This window comes from Dendrobates tinctorius, unplaced genomic scaffold, assembly GCF_039654945.1.
Source record: "Dendrobates tinctorius isolate UK_male_01 unplaced genomic scaffold, ASM3965494v1 ptg000009l, whole genome shotgun sequence".
Lineage (NCBI taxonomy): Eukaryota > Metazoa > Chordata > Amphibia > Anura > Dendrobatidae > Dendrobates > Dendrobates tinctorius.
In genome coordinates this window covers 24,174,445-24,192,742 of record NW_027361677.1, presented here as the reverse complement: position 1 = coordinate 24,192,742, position 18,298 = coordinate 24,174,445, and the positions used below count along the sequence as shown (strand labels likewise).

The 18,298-nt window shown below is 47.3% G+C and overlaps 1 protein-coding gene and 1 long non-coding RNA gene across 3 annotated transcripts in view; one reads left to right on the top strand and one right to left on the bottom strand.

Annotated features, from left to right (window-relative positions):
* LOC141097685 (uncharacterized) overlaps positions 1-15,158 on the top strand; it is a 75,176-nt gene extending 60,018 nt beyond the window's left edge. The window contains exons 2-3 of the long non-coding RNA XR_012234027.1: positions 14,771-14,952; positions 15,056-15,158. This is a non-coding gene — a long non-coding RNA (uncharacterized lncRNA). The remainder of the gene's footprint in view (positions 1-14,770; positions 14,953-15,055) is intronic.
* On the bottom strand, positions 1,090-17,346 carry TMEM231 (transmembrane protein 231). 2 transcript variants are annotated; one of them, XM_073585022.1, is made up of 8 exons: positions 17,202-17,346; positions 16,218-16,438; positions 15,977-16,143; positions 15,757-15,885; positions 14,764-14,907; positions 14,338-14,419; positions 7,742-7,846; positions 1,090-2,211 (listed from the first exon to the last, which is right to left on the bottom strand). In XM_073585022.1, the coding sequence occupies exons 2-8, from the start codon at positions 16,354-16,356 to the stop codon at positions 2,039-2,041; spliced, it is 939 nt and encodes a 312-aa protein (XP_073441123.1). In that variant the 5' UTR covers positions 16,357-16,438; positions 17,202-17,346; the 3' UTR covers positions 1,090-2,038. The 2 variants fall into 2 exon arrangements, with proteins under 2 accessions (XP_073441123.1, XP_073441134.1); XM_073585033.1 differs by lacking the exon at positions 17,202-17,346 and adding an exon at positions 16,563-16,668.
* Positions 17,347-18,298: the final 952 nt, after the last annotated feature.

Below are 18,298 nucleotides of genomic sequence, written 5' to 3'. Positions count from 1 at the left end.
CTTGCTACAAAAAAAAATAATATATATATAAAATTAATGTGAGGCCTTGACCCCTTTTACAGCTAGCGGGCGCTGTATGTTCTCCTCAGGATACGCACGGAGGTGTATTGCGACCATGGGAGTGCATGGCAGTCACAGGAGTAGCTGTGATGGTGAGACAGTGACTGGCGTCATTGTGAATGCCTGGTATGTGTCGCAGAGACGGAGGATGTCCTCTGCGCTGTAAGCCCGAAATGTATGTAGTCTAATAAGCGTTTGTTTAGTGTTAAGGGGCTGGGCTTACAGGGTTAGCCGGAGAGCTGGGCGGGACTGGCTAACCACACACACCTCCCACCTATGGGGGGGCTACGGTGATATAATGTGACTGTGGTTTGGGTCACATGGTCGTTGTTCTAAGGTCCTGGATGGCCTGTGTGTTGGAAGTTGGGAGTAGGATTGGACTCCTGAAGAGCACATGGTGACTCCATCATGGACCTGGAGGCCTGTGTGTTAGAACCGTCCTAGGTGTGGACGGACTTCCTGAAGAGCACAAGGAGAGGCCGTGTATGTGCAGAGTCTGTGACGGCACTGCATTGGAGAAGCTAAAGTCCTTCTGAGGGTCTGGACTGTCGGGAGTGCCCTGGTCACAAGGACGGTGATCCCAATAAGGCAGTTTCCCCAGGAGAGAGGACTGACAAGTAGTCAGCGTGTGGAGCAGGAGCTCCAGGAAGGTAATTCCAGATAAAGGGGGTTTTATAACGTCAGACAAGTATCTGGCATTGGAACTGACTGTTGGTGCTTGTTGTGTTCCGTGGATGTTAATGAACTGTTCGACGTGCGGTCACCCACAGAAACTGGACGAAGTGCGAAGTCCGGCGTATATAGTGACTGCGAGTTAAAACCCTATAAATTTGAAGTGCTATGGACTATGTGTTAGGTCTGTGATGTGCAACACGGCCTACGATGCGGTTTATGATGTTTACATAAACCAAATAGACTGTTATGTGAGGAAAACGTGCCAGTGTGCCTTCATCTCGTTGCCAAGCGAGTGTCCCCCAACACATGCAGTAAGCGCTGCCTTACAGTAAAAATAAAGGAAAATAGACAAAATGATTTTTGATTTACACTTTTATTTTTATTATTGAAATGACAAAATATTTCTCAACTATCAGAACATAATTTAATCAGCAGCAAAAATATTTCCAATTTGAGAAAAATAATAATAAAATCATCAAAAATATAATGGCCTTATAAAGTAATATATAATGCATTGAAAGGGATACATAATGTGATGTCATGGAATTTTATTGCCATTGATTTAATTCAGTACACCCATGAGATGTGATGCAATTTGCGCTGATGTATGGATGGAGGGGACGCCCGGTCACTCACCGCCTCCGCTTTTGTGGTCTTGCTATGCTTGCCACCCCTTACTAATATGCCTGAAAAGACCTTACCTAGACCATACCTAGAATCCCCCCCCCAGTCTTATTTTAACCATTTCTCCACTGCAGGACTGTTACCCTACAAGAATGTGACATCTTCGCAACCTCATGGGACAGAAAGTACGAGGTGTTGTAATATTTCCGTTAGAAATAATCATGAACTGAATGTTAAGAATGTGACAGAGGCTTCCAGCAAATGTTTCACGGTCCCTCCTGAGTGATGGCCTCTGGGGGGGCGGTTATCTAAACATTGCATAAAAATCATCAAGCACGCCCATAGCTATAGGGGTCACCCCAGGACTCCGCTCAGTAATCTGTGGCCCTGAGAATAGTGTCTTATCTACGTGAATGCACAGCTCCTCCATTGATTAGCCGGCCTGGTGCGATCATTGAGCTCAAACAGCGTCAGGCTGGCTAATCAGAGTTAGAGCTGTGGACCTTTTCCGGTAGGAAGCTGTTTTTCTGATCTCAAAAATGTGATAAGTCTGAATAGATTAATATAAGTCAATTTATTTTTGGCGTTATAAAAAAAAAAAAAAATCTTGGAAAAATCCCAGACGTGATTGCATTCTGAACACTGGTTTAAGTGCAGTGAAAGTCCAGCGGGGGCGCCGTCAGCTCAGGTGCTGTTTGTATGACGTGGATTGGGACACTGGGACCGTAGTGAACACTTGGTTTTGAAAGACGAAGATTTTCACTCTCTCGAAAACCCACAGAAAGATGAGGAGGACGCTGACATACTGGATCCAGGCGTATTTGATCATTTCCCAGAAGCCGGGTTCATATGTGCGGCCGACTGTTAAGGACAAGACACAAAGATGGCAGGAAATGAGCGAGAACTGGATGAAGCAGGCGAGGAAATGAGCACGGAAATAGGGGATTTGCATCTGTTTCATGTAACATTTGGTGAACAGAAGCAGAAGTAACAGATGGATCGGGGTGATGGGACCTTCACCTCCTGTATATGAGGACCAGGGAAACGGGACCTGCACCTCCCATATACGAGGACCGGGGAGACGGGACCTGCACCCACCTCCCGTATACGAGGACCGGGGAGACGGGACCTGCACCCACCTCCCGTATACGAGGACCGGGGAGACGGGACCTGCACCCACCTCCCGTATACGAGGACCGGGGAGACGGGACCTGCACCCACCTCCCGTATACGAGGACCGGGGAGACGGGACCTGCACCCACCTCCCGTATACGAGGACCGGGGAGACGGGACCTGCACCCACCTCCCGTATACGAGGACCGGGGAGACGGGACCTGCACCCACCTCCCGTATACGAGGACCGGGGAGACGGGACCTGCACCCACCTCCCGTATACGAGGACCGGGGAGACGGGTCCTGCACCCACCTCCCGTATACGAGGACCGGGGAGACGGGACCTGCACCCACCTCCCGTATACGAGGACCGGGGAGACGGGACCTGCACCCACCTCCCGTATACGAGGACCGGGGAGACGGGACCTGCACCCACCTCCCGTATACGAGGACCGGGGAGACGGGACCTGCACCCACCTCCCGTATACGAGGACCGGGGAGACGGGACTTGCACCCACCTCCCGTATACGAGGACCGGGGAGACGGGACCTGCACCCACCTCCCGTATACGAGGACCGGGGAGACTGGACCTGCACCCACCTCCCGTATACGAGGATCGGGGAGACTGGACCTGCACCGCCCGTATACGAGGACCGGGGAGACGGGGCCTGCACCTCCCGTATACGAGGACCGGGGAGACGGGGCCTGCACCTCTAGTATAGGGGGACCAGGGCGACGGGACCAGCACCTCCAGTATTTGAGGAACGGGGTGATGGTATCTTCACCTCCTGCACAGGAGAACCGGGGTGATGGGATTTTCACCTCCTGTACACGAGGCAGAAAAGACAACTTCCCAATAGAGATTATCGCTGGCGGGCTGGACACTTTCCTAACCAGTGAATGGCTGTTATCACTTTATTCTCCAAAGACTCTCTGGAAGGAAAAATTACACAGGTCCGTAAAAGGTTTTCCATGATGGTTTGTGTCAGGACATGAAACAGGTTCCTCCAATAACACTCCCATCTTCTGTTAGCTGCAAGATCCCTGGACCTTAAAGTAGTCCTCTCCCATCTCTTCCTTGCTAATGCAAGATGTAACATTTCTATATACAGCTGATAACACAGGATTCGCCATTGACAATAAGCGATATCACAGCTCACCTCCTCCTCCTGTACAATGACTGATAACACCTCTATATACAGTAGATAACATAGGATCCACCATTCACAATAGATGATATCACAGCTCACCTCCTCCTCCTGTACAATGACTGATAACACCTCTATATACAGTAGATAACATAGGATCCACCATTCACAATAGGTGATATCACAGCTCACCTCCTCCTCCTGTACAATGACCGATAACATTTCTATATACAGTAGATAACACAGGATCCACCATTCACAGTAGGTAAAGTCACAGCTCACCTCCTCCTCCTGACTGATAACACCTCTAAATACAGTAGGTAACACAGGATACTTATACTGTGCACATGAACTGTTCCGTCTGCTTTACTGACAACCTCGTTGTAGCTTTTCCTGTTCTGCAGAGATATTATCAGCAGTTGTGAGCCCAGGACATTACACAAAAGGAGAGGAACATTTCCGCTGGGCCGGGGCATACCTTTGGGGATCGTCTCTGCACACAAACACAGAATTATAATGACTATGTGTGAAGGTGCCGCTCACATAAAATGAGCATCCTGATAGTCTGAAATGCATGCTGGTGTCTTGACAGATGATGTCTGGGAAAAGAAGGGTCGGGCATGTTGGATTTCCATATGCCTGATCATTTTGTTACTAAGAGGAGTCTGAAAGTGGCATCCATATGGATGTGAACGTTCATGGAAGCCAATAGCTATATGAAGTATGTGACCAGCTTAAAGCAGATCTGCCGCCAGATTTCACATTATGAGCTGCATATCCATGACCCCTTTATAATCAACAAACTCTCCTTCCTTGCCATCACAGAAATCTGGCTCACTCCCTCTGACACAGCCTCTCCAGCTGCGCTTTCCTTTGGCGGATTCCATCTCCCTCACACCCCTCGCCCCAGCAACAAACGTGGTGGAGTTGGCTTGCTCCTGTCTGATACCTGCTCCTTTACCCCAATTCCTCTGCCACCCTCCGCTACTCTTCCCTCGTTCGAGGTGCACTCCGTCCGCATTCCCTCCAACTGGCTGTCATCTACCGCCCCCCAGAACTAGCCATCTCCACCTTTCTCGACCACTTCACCACCTGGCTACTCCATTTCCTTTCTGCTGACATCCCCACCATCATCATGGGCGATTTCAACATCCCCATTGACACTTCCACCCCACCTGCCTCTAAACTTCTATCGCTAACGGCTTCCCTCGGCCTCACTCAATGGTCCTCTGCGGCCACTCACAAAGATGGTCACACGCTGGACCTTATCTTCACCCGTCTCTGTTCCCTCACTAATCTCAATAACTCACCCCTCCCCCTGTCTGACCACAACCTACTGACATTCTCTTCCCTCTCCTCTCCTACTGCGCAACCCCCGCTCCATAAACTCGCTGACCCTCGCAGGAACCTCAAACACCTCAATTTACAATCACTCTCTGAGTCCCTTCTCCCTCTTCCAGACATAGCTTCTCTTCATGACACAGATGCTGCTGCCACTTATTATAACACCACAATAACAGCAACACTTGATTCGGCTGCCCCCCCCACAGAGCAAAACTCGAACAGCCTGACCAAGACCAGCCTGACCAAAGAACTGAGACGGGTTTCCAGGGCCGCTGAGCGGTGATGGAAGAGAACCCATTCTACTGAGCACTTCAGCGCATACAAGCAGTCCCTTGCCAGCTTTAAGTCCACGCTCTCTGCCGCAAAACAAACTTACTTCGCATCTCTCATATCTTCCCTGGCTCACAACCCTAAACAGCTCTTTAACACTTTCAATTCTCTACTCCGTCCCACAGCACCTCCTCCCTTTCCTCTCATTTCTGCTGAAGACTTTGCCTCCTTCTTTAAGCAGAAGATCGATACAAAACTTTGACCCACAGCCCCCAATGCCCCTCGTAGCCGCTCAGCCCTGTTCTGCAAAAGCCAGCTTCTCCACCAAAACAGAAGATCAGCTCTCCACCCTTCTGTCAAGATCACACCTCACCACTTGTGCCCTCGACCCACTCCCGTCTCACTTCATCCCTAACTTGGCCACAGTCTTCATCCCGTCTCTAACACACCTCTTCAACCTTTCACTTACAAATGGTGTCTTTGCCTCATCCTTCAAACATGCCTCAATCACACCCATCCTCAAAAAGTCCTCCCTTGACCCATCCTCTGTGTCTAACTATCGCCCATTATCTCTTCACTCTTACGCCTCAAAACTACTGAAACAGCATGTATATCTTGAACTGTCCTCCCATCTCTCCTCCTGTTCCCTCTTTGACCGGTTACAATCTGGCTTCCGACTGCATCACTCAACTGAAACTGCCCTAACTAAAGTCACTAACGACTTACTAACCGCCAAGAGCAAGCGACACTACTCTGTTCTCCTTCTCCTGGACCTGTCCTCTGCCTTCGACACCGTGGACCATTCCCTCCTGCTACAGATTCTCTCATCTCTTGGCATCACAGACTTGGCCCTATCCTGGATCTCATCATACCTAACAGACCGAACATTTAGTGTCTCCCTCTCACACACCACCTCCTCACCTCGCCCCCTGTCTGTTGGTGTTCCTCAAGGCTCTGTCCTAGGACCCCTACTCTTCTCCATCTACACCTTTGGCTTGGGACAGCTCATAGAATCCTACGGTTTGCAGTATCACCTCTATGCCGATGACACGCAGATCTACTTATCTGGACCCAACCTCCCCTCCTTACTGATCGAAATCCCACGATGTCTGTCTGCTATCTCAGCCTTCTTCTCTGCTCGCTTTCTCAAACTGAACATGGACAAAACAGAATTCATCATCTTTCCCCCATCTCACTCTACCCCTCCACCAGACCTATCCATCAATGTCAATGGCTGCTCTCTTTCCCCAGTCCCGCACGCTCGGTGCCTTGGGGTGATCCTCGACTCTGCGCTCTCTTTCAAACCACATATCCAAGCCCTCGCCTCCTCCTGCCGCTTCAAACTCAAAAATATTTCCCGGATCCGCTCATTCCTCAACCACAAAAACACTAGTGCATGCTCTTATCTCCCGCCTCGACTACTGCAACCTCCTACTCTCTGGCCTCCCCTCTAGCACTCTGGCTCCACTCCAGTCCATCCTACACTCTGCTGCCCGACTAATCCACCTGTCTCCCCTCTATTCCCCAGCCTCCCCCCTATGCCAGGCCCTTCACTGACTTCCTATCGCCCAGAGGCTCCAATTCAAAACCCTAACCATGACATACAAAGCCATCCACAACCTGTCTCCTCCATACATCTGTGACATGGTCTCTAGGTACCCACCGCATGCAGCCTTCGATCATCTCAAGATCTCCTTCTCTACTCCCCCCTTATCTCTTCTTCCCACAACCGCATACAAGACTTCTCCCGTGCTTCCCCCATACTCTGGAACTCTCTGCTGCAACACATCAGACTCTCACCATCAACGGAAACTTTCAAGAAGAACCTGAAGACCCACCTGTTCCGACAAGCCTAGAGCTTGCAATGATCCTCGGTCTACTAAACCACCACACAACCAGCTCTACCCTCTCCTACTGTATCCTCACCCATCCCTGTAGACTGTGAGCCCTCGCGGGCAGGGTCCCCTCTCCTTATGTACTTGTGTCCCTTGTCTTACACATGTTTATTATACTTGTTATATTATATTTCCCCTTTTCACATGTAAAGCGCCATGGAATAAATGGCGCTATATAAATGCATAATAATAATAAATAATAATAATATTTTATGACATGGATCTATCAGACTTGTGGAGGCTGGTGTACTTACTTTTAAAAACCCATGCCAAATAAGCTGTATAATCCTGAAATAAAAAATGAGCATTTTAGACCTTAAAATATTCTGAATGTTAAATGGGGAAACTTTGTGTTTTCTGTTTAAAAGGATTATATACTGCCACTCAGATTTGGATTTTCAAAGTAAATGTACCAGCTTCATTAGTGATCTATTTTGTAATGCATGCAGTTTAAGATCCCCTCTAATACGACTAAGAAGATGCAATAATACTTAACGGATGGCGCCTGCACCCCTTATCTGATCATGCCTGCGCCAGGGAAGTTGTTAAAGGGGTAGTACAGTTATCGGACCCAATAACAAAAATTATTCAAAGAAGAAAAAAAAGGATATGAAATCGTCTCCATGGGGTACCGGATGACGCCACTTATCACAAATGGATCCGAACTGCCTCTTCCCGAGAGCCATATTGGATTGGGATTGTTCAAGATGGTCGTCACTGCAATCACACAAAACTAAAGAGTCACATACTAATATCTCTAAATGGATGGATAAGAGGGAAAAAGAGAGAACAAGGGAGGAGGGAAACGGCAATTAATGGGAGGAGATAATCACAGGAATAAACGACAAGTCACCGAAAATCCAGAGGACTAGAGGAAGGTGGGGGATTCTGGAGAAACTGTATTCACAGCATCCTATGGGGGCCTTCATTGTGAGAAACCGTCCTGGGTATGTGATGGGCACACAGATTGTTACAAAAATCATACCTGTGTGCAATCACCAGGACAGGCGGACGAGCGTCGGGGGACAACCACCCTAGAAGTTTCAGGATACTCCATCAGGCAATGGTTATGCTATGTGTGTGACTATATGTGGCCACCTGGTGGCTGCGGCGTGAATAGCAGACAGATTGTACATTTCTCCACACGATTTTAACAATGCGTCTATTTTAGTGGCGAGTGACATGCCAGCTCTGGCTTGTCAAGGTAAGGAGGCTTATTCGCTGTGCAATGCTCCTCTGGGAAAATAATATGCAAATTGCCTCTTCAGAGAAAAAGAGGACTTGAACTCTATAGCGCCACCTGTTGGTAGTGGCGATCCTACAAGTCACAATCAACCCTTTAACGAGTCTTGTAATATAACTTAGGATAAAAGCCAAATGAGAATCTCAATTTTCAGACACGGTGTTTCGAGCTATTCGCTCTCATCAGTGCAAAGTATGAGAACTGATTTGGCTAGGTGAGAGGCTCTGGACTGAGGTCTAAGGGGTAAGGTTTCTCCTTGTGGAGGGTAACATGCCAGCTCTGGCTTGTCAAGGTAATTTGCACCGTGTCTGCAAATTGAGATTCTGATTTGGCTTTTAGCCCAAGTCATATTACAAGACTCGTTAAAGGGTTGATTGTGACTTGTAGGATCGCTACTACCAACAGGTGGCGCTACAGAGTTCAAGTCCTCTTTTTCTCTGAAGAGGCAATTTGCATATTATTTTCGTGGCATAATACAATTTATGTATTTTATAGTTCAGGTTATATTAGTGTTAAGTTAGAAAATTGTTGACACAGTGAAATGCTTAAAATTTTGCCCCCAGCTCAAAGCGATGGCTTATCAATAGGACATGCCATCACCTTACAAATGGTGAAAGTCCGACCTTAATTAACCCTTTAAGGACCAAGCCACTTCATAGGTTAATGACCAGACCTTAATTTTGAAATCTGACCCCTGTCACTTTATGAGGTTATAACTCTGGAACATTTCAATGGATCCCGCTGATTCTGAGATGGTTTTTTTCGTGACATATTGTACTTTGATAGTGGTAAAATTTCTTTAAAATGTCTTGTGTTTATTTGTGAATAAAAATATAAATTTGGCTAATAATTTGAAAATTTCACAATTTTCAAACTTTCAATTTTTATGCCCCTAAATCAGTGTTATGTTACACAAAATAGTTAATAATTAACATTTCCCACATGTCTATTTTACATCAGCACAATTTTTGAAACAAATTTTTATTGCTAGGAAGTTATAAGGGTTAAAAGTTGACCAGCGATTTCTCATTATTCCAGCAAAATTTACAAAACCATTTTTTTTTTTTTTTTTAGGGACCACCTCACAGTTTGGGGGCCTATATGACAGAAAATACCCAAAAGTGAGACCATTCTAAAAACTGCACCCCTCGAGGTACTCAAAACCACATTCAAGAAGTTTATTAACCCTTCAGGTACTTCACAAGAATTGAAGCAATGTGGAAGGAAAAAATGACCATTTAACTTTTTTCACAAAAATTTTACTTCAGACACATTTTTTTTTATTTTGTCAAGGGTATCGGGAGAAAACGAACCACAATATTTTTTGTGCAATTTCTCCTGAGTACACCGATACCCCATAAGTGGAGGAAGACCATTCTTTAGGCACACGGCAGGGCTTGGAAGGGAAGGCGCGCCATTTGAGGTTTTGAATGTAAAATTGGCTGGAATTGAGATTGGACGCCATGTCGCAATTGCAGAGCCCCTGATGTGCTTAAACAGTGGAAACCCCCCATAACTGACACCATTTTGAAAACTAGACCCCCAAGGAACTTATCTAGATGTGTGGTGAGAACTTTGAACCCCCAAGTGCTTCACAGAAGTTAATAACGTAGAGCCGTGAAAATAAAAAAATAATGTTTTCCACAAAAAAGATCTTTTCGCCTCAATTTTTTATCTTCCTAAAGGTAACAGGAGAAATTGGACCCCAAAAGTTATTTTTTTGTCCTGAGTACGCTGATACCTCATATGTGGGGGTAAACCACTGTTTGGGCGCATGGAAGAGCTCGGAAGGGAAGGAGCCCCATTTGACTTTTTCACCTCAAAATTGTCTGGAATTGAGATTGGACGCCATGTCGCATTTAGAGAGCCCATGATGTGCTTGAGCAGTGGAAATCCCCCACAAGTGACCCTATTTTGGAAACTATACCCCTCAAAGAATGGATTTAGATGCATGGCAAGCACCTTGAACTCCCAGGTGCTTCACAGAGGTTTAAAAGTAGAGCCGTGAAAATTAAAAATCAAATTTTTTCCTCAAAAATCATGTTTTAGCACCTTTTTTTATTTTTACAAAGGTAACAGGAGAAAATGGACCCCAAAAATTGTTGTGCAATTTCTCCTGAGTTTGCAGATACCCCATGTGTGGAGGAAGACTACTGTTTGGGCGCATGGCAGGACCCAGAAGGGAAGGAGAAAGGTTATACTTTTTGAACACAAAATTGGCTGAAATGAAAGCGAAAGCAGATGTCATGTCACTTTTGGAAACCCCCCACAAGTGACCCCATTTTGGAAATTAGAACCCCCAAGGAACTTATCTAGATGTGTGATGAGCATCTTGAACCACCAGGTGCTTTACAGAAGTTTATAACAGAGCTAAGAAACTTTAAAAAAAAACAAAAAACTTTTTTCCGGCAAATTTTTTTCTTTTAGCCCCAAATTGTTTATTTTCTCAAAGGTAACTGGAGAAAATGGACCCCAGAATTTGTTGTGCAATTTCTCCTGAGGGTGCCAATACATCATGTGTGGGTGAAAACTACATTTGAGGCACAGTGCAAAGCTCTAAAGGAAGGAGCGCCATATTGTAGAGCAGATTTTACTGTTATGGTTTGAGGGTGGCATGACCCACTGGGAGAGCCCCTGAGGTGCCAGAACAGTAGAACGCCCCATAAGTGGCCCCATTTTACAAACTATACCTCTCACTGAATTAATCTAGGGTTGGAGTGATCATTTTGATACCAAGGGTGTGTCACAGAATTGTATACCACTGGGCAGTGAAGAAAAAAGAATTACATTTTTAAACACAAAAATGTTCTTTTAGCCCCAGATTGAACATTTTCACACAAGTGGAGAAAATTGGCACCAGAATGTGCCCCACAATTTCTGCTGAATATAGAAATACACCATATAAGACTGTACAGTAATGCTTAGCCATAGGGAGAGTCTCGGTAGGGATGGAGTATTAGTTGCCTCCTGGAGCGCTGATTCTCCTAGACTAGTTTGCGGACTCCATATACAGAGCCCCCTAAGTGCTAGAGAGCAGAATCCCCCCAAGTGACCCCATTTTGGAAATTATACCCTTGCCAAATGTGAATGCTAAAGGTGGTTTATGCACACTGGGGCTCACAAGCGAGGGGGGCATTTAGATTTGGGAGAGCAGAATTTGCTGAATTTCTTTTGGCTTTTCCAGAGCCTTTGGTGCTGCCAGTAATGTGGAGGCCCCCTATATTTCTGTTAACAGATGACAGACCTGACTGGGGACTCTTTTTGTGGATTGAGTTGAAGCTTTTATTGGAAACATTTTGCATAACGTTTGTGATCACATTTATCCGGCGCTCTACGCTGAGCACATACTTTGGGGTTTCCATCTAAATCTCTGAGCTACGTGACAGATGAAAGCCCCGATGGATCCATTCACTACAGTGAGGCAGCAGAGTTACTCTGGACTCCGTCTAGCCTCTATCAGGGTCATCCATCATTTCAGAGGCGCACAAAACTATGGTGGACTGCGTATTTATGCAAACCTAAAAAGGACACCGCTGGATCACAGGTCCTATAGTGTTCACAGTGCCTCCATCTGCCTCATTATAGGGAATCTTCCAATGGTGGTTCTGTGTAAATCACGTATTTCAGAGAGATTTACATGAAAACCCCCGATGCAAGCACTCAGCGTAGAGCGCAGGATAAATGTACGCCGAGCCTTACTGAGATTTTTTTTTTTTTTAAATCAAATACTTTTTATTGAAGAAAATAAGAAGGATAACAATACATAGGCATGTATAAATATATCAGCAATATTACTTTTCTTACATTTTTTGTAATATTAGAAAATCCCCCCTTAGAAACTAAGAAAACCCTCCCCCTGTCACGCTTACACGATCCTTTTCCATATAATACAATGCCGCACACATTTCTATAACCCTAATATCCTGTCTTTGATGAGTTCCAGAGAGGTTAACCCAGGAAAGTCCAACCAACCCCCCCATATATCTTCATAGCGATTCATTTTGCCTCTCTTCATATACACACGCTGCTCCATAAGTATCAGGAAATTGACTCTCTTCACAAATTCCTTTCTAGTAGGAGGATCTTCATCCAACCAATGTAATGTAATAGTCTTCCATGCAACATAGCGCATTTTGGCTATCGCCAGTCTGCCCCATTCGTCTGTTGCCACCCATCTACATGCCCTAAAATACACGTCAATGGGTCTTGAGTAATATTTATTTCCATCACTCTATCAAATTCAAGACCACTATCCAGAATGCCTGCAATCGGGGGCAGGACCATAGCATATGTAGCATATCGGCCTCATCCATCGTACACCTCGGGCACCTGGAATCCATTTTCACACGAGCCTTTTTCATCCACACAGGAGTCCTATATACCCTATGTATGGTGAATAATTGCGACACCCTCCCAGACTCGCTTATAGAAATTTATTGCAAGACCGACTCCCATTGAACATGCGATAGGTCTCCCAAGTCCGCAATCCACCTAACTTTGGCCGTCAACGGATGTCTGTCCAAAAACTTGTCCAGCAATCCCTTGTAAATAAGTGTTCTAAAATCCCTAGTACTCCTCTGTGCCCCAAGTATACTCAACAATCTGTCCCTCTGTATCATTACCGGCGATCTTCTCCATTGCTTATTAAATGCATGCCGCAGCTGCAGGTACTGGTGGAACATATTGCGTTCCAAAGGGAATTCTGTCTCAAGTGCTTCAAATGTTTTGAACGTCTCTTACTGCGATCTTTGGGAGGCAGAATGAACTAATCCACAGCAGGCGAAGAATTGGTTTTATTTTTTACGCAGTTCATCATGCGGTAAAAGTGATTAGGCGACTTTATTCAGGTCAGTGCGATTACAACGCTACCAGATGTATATCTTTTTTTTTGTTTAGCTGCTGTCACACACTAAAATACGCTTTTTTTGTGCAAGAAGTTTTTGCATCGCCATATTTTGAGCGCTATAATTTTTCCACATTTTGACCCACAGTCATGTGAGATCTTGTTTTTTGCGGGACAAGCTTACTTTTTTATTGGTACCATTTTCGGGGACATGACATTTTTTGATCACTCATCTATTCCGATTTTTGTGGAGGCAGAATGAACAAAAACCAGCAATTCAGGAATTGGGTTTTTTTTTTGTTTGTCAGTATAATTACAGCGATTCCACATTTATATTTTTTTATGTTTTGGCGCTTTTACACAATAAAAACTTTGTCATGTGCCGCGCTCATGAGCCGAAAGTGGTTCTGATGCTGCGGTCATGTAGCAATCCATAAAGTTTCATGGCTATGTTAAAATTATTCAGGGGATGGCTACTTCACGCTCAGGGTTGGTCAGACGCCATCAATCATAAAATAACGGCGTACCCTAACAATACGCCATCACTATATAAGGTGGGAATACCATTTTAAAGGGACATTTACAATATATTGATTGGAGTGAACCCCCATTGTTTAAAAGGAATGTGTCATCAGAAAATGACCTTTTAGGTTTTTCTGCTTTTTTTCCCACTTTTGATAGTAATATAAAAAACAAAACATCTACTGTATATTATAAAAAATAACAAATATTAGACTCTTACTTCCTGTTCTCCTCATGAACGTGATTGGCAATAGATGGACCCAGATTAATTTTCCCTTAAAGAGAGAAGGGGTGCGCCATTTTTGTAAAATTTTAAGTATAAAAAGTTAAATGGAGTAAAGACTTAAAAGCGAGCGATTACAGACGGCAGGACCAGTGGAGTCCATGACTGACGCTTGCCCAGTACGTTGGCCGTTTTTCCTCTCCATAGGAGGGGTTGACGATGAGGGGGGGACCCTGCGGTTTGTACTCTCGGCACAGTCAATCAATGGAACCAACGTTATAATTCTCACAGTGCAAATCAGAAAATAAAATCTGCTTGGATTGCAGAATAAGGCTCCACTATCCAAAGAAAGTGGAAGTTCAATGTCTTGCACTCACCGTTCCTCTCCTGATAAGCGGACAGGATGTTGATCAGATCGTAAGAACTTGCAAATGGGCTCGCTCCGTTGATAACAGAAACCTGCCACGTGGAATCAGAAAAAACAAACATTATTCCTGCTCTATAATCCTCACATCTGGCCCTTATTTCCATATGTCCAAACAGACACAGCTGCACTACGTATCCTGATTTGCAAAATGACTGGCGGCTCCCTCCGAAATCAGTCTAAGTCCGGATTCACACATCCGAGTGTGGCAGATTGATGCCCAGACCGGCCACGATCCTCCATGACAGCCTCAGGTTTGCTATTGAGTCTGGGTCATAGGCGAATGCAGCCTGAATAGTACAGCTCCTTAGAGGGGGCGCACAGCTGACAATTTGCAAAATGCAAGACAGATCCCGTATAGTAACTGACTGAATCTTACATTGTAGGTGGTGTCCAGGCCCTGGTGTCTTAGAGGTCGTCTCTGCTGAAGCCTCAGGTCTCCATTGATGTAAAGCTTGGCCCCGGGAACAGGAGACGTATACTGGACGAACGCCATGCTCTGCATAACAAATGTGGACATCCTCTGCAAGAATCAGCAAATGCAGAAATATATTACACCTCCCAAAAGGTAAAAACGTGAGGACATGAAAGTGACCGGAAGAATGGCTACAGGGAGGATGGTGAGGCCTAAACTAGTGGTAATGTGTTATTCTTCTCACTAATCTATGTAGGTAAAAAGCAATCCACAGATCAGACTGCATGATCTGACTACAAATAGGGCTTGTTTGTAGTCTGTCACCATGGAGACACATAGAAGTGTTGGGGAATAAAAGGTGAGATAAGTGTCTTATGAAAAATGAGTGGATCAGGCAAAATTAGAATTTGCCTGTTCGATTTGCAGAGACGTTATTGTCCGTAAATTTAATGTCCCTTACAATAATCTGGGGTTTCTCCAAATCCCAAAGCATTATCAATGCAATATGTAAAAAACTAATAATCCTGATACTCACCCCACCGCTCATCTCTCCGGACCCTCCGCTCCTCACCGTCACCTGTCCTGTCCTTGTCAGATCTTAATATTGCTGCTGCTCGCGTCACTCAGGGCCTGGACTTCTGATCTGAAGAGATCGGGGAAGGTTCTGCACAAGCCAAAGGTTATGGCATCATAACATGCGCCATACCCTCATACGAACCCTCCCAGGCCTAGTGAAACCAGCAAGCCCCAACCCAAAGCAATTCAGCACGAGCAGCGGTGATCTGGAGACGCTGCTGACCTGGAGGGGTGATGGTGAGGAGCGGAGGGGGCCGGAGAGGTCCAAACAATGTGCATTTTGGTGACTGGAATTTTCTAGAATTTGATTCCACTGGAATGTTTTGGCACATCTCTAGTCCTTATACTTCTACACGCCCGGTACATGTTCCCCACACTTGCATAGAGCTGGTAGGAGAAGGTCAGGATTAGCTGAACCCCATAGACGTCCTCCACTGGTAACAAAGGCAGCTCCAAACTGAAACTCAGCTGCTCCATCTTCCCATCTTGGTTTTTATCCTCTTCTCGAACCTACGAGATGCAAGTGACTCATAGTAATTTGTGAACGGTTCTGCAGGACAAGTACATGAAGCACCAAAGTGTTTAGATGTGAGCTACGTACCGACACTTGGGGTATCCGGAGCCGGTCCCCCGCTAGGTTGTTGAAGCCTTGAAATGTGCTCCAAGCCACATAACCCCCACTACTGCTGGTGATCGCGACGAGTAGGGCCTCGTAGCGGAAACGGACGTTGGGCTGTTCCTCGTACGTGCTCTGCTTCAACCAGAACCCTGGAAGAAACAGAACAGATTGACAATACTGAAACCTGCTGAGCGCAGCGATGGGGGGCAGGCGGCGGTCTCACCCTGGCTGCGGTAGGCCACTAACAGTGGAGGGATGTATGTCAACAGCAGCACCACCAGGAGGAAGAGTGTGGCTTTGGAGCAGATACTGGTCCTGTATCTGACAAGTAGCGGGTGAGAGTACACTTCATAGATCGCCATGGTGGGGGATGTAGGGGGTCCGCACCTCGTCAGGGTTTATTCTTTTAGTGTCTGGACCCTCTTGTGCTTCACAGAGATCCTCCTGCATTAGGATCAGATTATAAAGAGGACGATGAGGATACCCCCCCACACACACACACACAACTGGAGGATACCCCCCCCCCCCACTGCACCATATGGGGTCTCATACTGTGTTGGGCACCTACCTCTATATAACAACCACCTATTCTCACACTTCACCCGCATCTACTCTCTATATACACGCAGGAGGGGTATTGATGTACCTTTATATACTCCCCCTGTACCTCTATATACCGCCCTCCTCCCCTGTACCTCTATATGCCCCCCTCCTCCTCCCCTGTACCTCTATATACCCCCCTCCTCCTCCCCTGTACCTCTATATACCCACCTCCCCCTCCCCTGTACCTCTATAAACCCACCTCCCCTGTACCTCTATATACCCCCCTCCTCCTCCTCCCCTGTACCTCTATATACCCCCCTCCTCCTCCCCTGTACCTCTATATACCCACCTCCTCCTCCCCTGTACCTCTATATAACCCCCTCCTCCTCCCCTGTACCTCTATATACCCACCTCCCCCTCCCCTGTACCTCTATAAACCCACCTCCCCTGTACCTCTATATACCCCCCTCCTCCTCCTCCCCTGTACCTCTATATACCCCCCTCCTCCTCCCCTGTACCTCTATATACCCACCTCCTCCTCCCCTGTACCTCTATATACCCCCCTCCTCCTCCCCTGTACCTCTATATACCCCCCTCCTCCTCCCCTGTAATAACTCTATATACGGCCCTCCCCTGCACCCCTCTATACCCCCCCCGCGGTTACCGCTTGTAGAGGATCCTAAGCGCGCGCTCTCCATACTGCGGTCTCCATAGAAACGGACGCCACCAACCGGAAACACAGGAGTGACCTGCAGCACACCGGAAGCTGTGTCTGACCACGTGATCCTGGGCATCCTGTATAGGCACACTGTACAGACACAGCGCTGTGCGTCTCTGTCGCGTTCCTCACACCAGAGGCTGCTGGAGGTTGAGGTTCAGCAGGAGGAGGAGGGCACAGGATGCCAGTGGGTGCTCACTGCTCCTGACTGGGTGCTCACTGCCCGTCACTGGGTGCTCACTGCTCCTGACTGGGTGCTCACTGCCCGTCACTGGGTGCTCACTGCTCCTCACTGGGTGCTTACTGCCCGTCACTGGGTGCTCACTGCTCCTGACTGGGTGCTCACTGCCCGTCACTGGGTGCTCACTGCCCGTCACTGGGTGCTCACTGCTCCTGACTGGGTGCTCACTGCCCGTCACTGGGTGCTCACTGCCCGTCACTGGGTGCTCACTGCCCGTCACTGGGTGCTCACTGCTCCTCACTGGGTGCTCACTGCCCGTCACTGGGTGCTCACTGCCCGTCACTGGGTGCTCACTGCTCCTCACTGGGTGCTCACTGCCCGTCACTGGGTGCTCACTGCTCCTGACTGGGTGCTCACTGCCCGTCACTGGGTGCTCACTGCCCGTCACTGGGTGCTCACTGCTCCTCACTGGGTGCTCACTGCCCGTCACTGGGTGCTCACTGCTCCTCACTGGGTGCTTACTGCCCGTCACTGGGTGCTCACTGCTCCTGACTGGGTGCTCACTGCTCCTGACTGGGTGCTCACTGCCCGTCACTGGGTGCTCACTGCTCCTCACTGGGTGCTCACTGCTCCTGACTGGGTGCTCACTGCCCGTCACTGGGTGCTCACTGCTCCTGACTGGGTGCTCACTGCTCCTGACTGGGTTGCTCACTGCCCGTCACTGGTTGCTCACTGCCCGTCACTGGTTGCTCACTGCCCGTCACTGGTTGCTCACTGCCCGTCACTGGGTGCTCACTGCTCCTCACTGGGTGCTCACTGCCCGTCACTGGGTGCTCACTGCCCGTCACTGGGTGCTCACTGC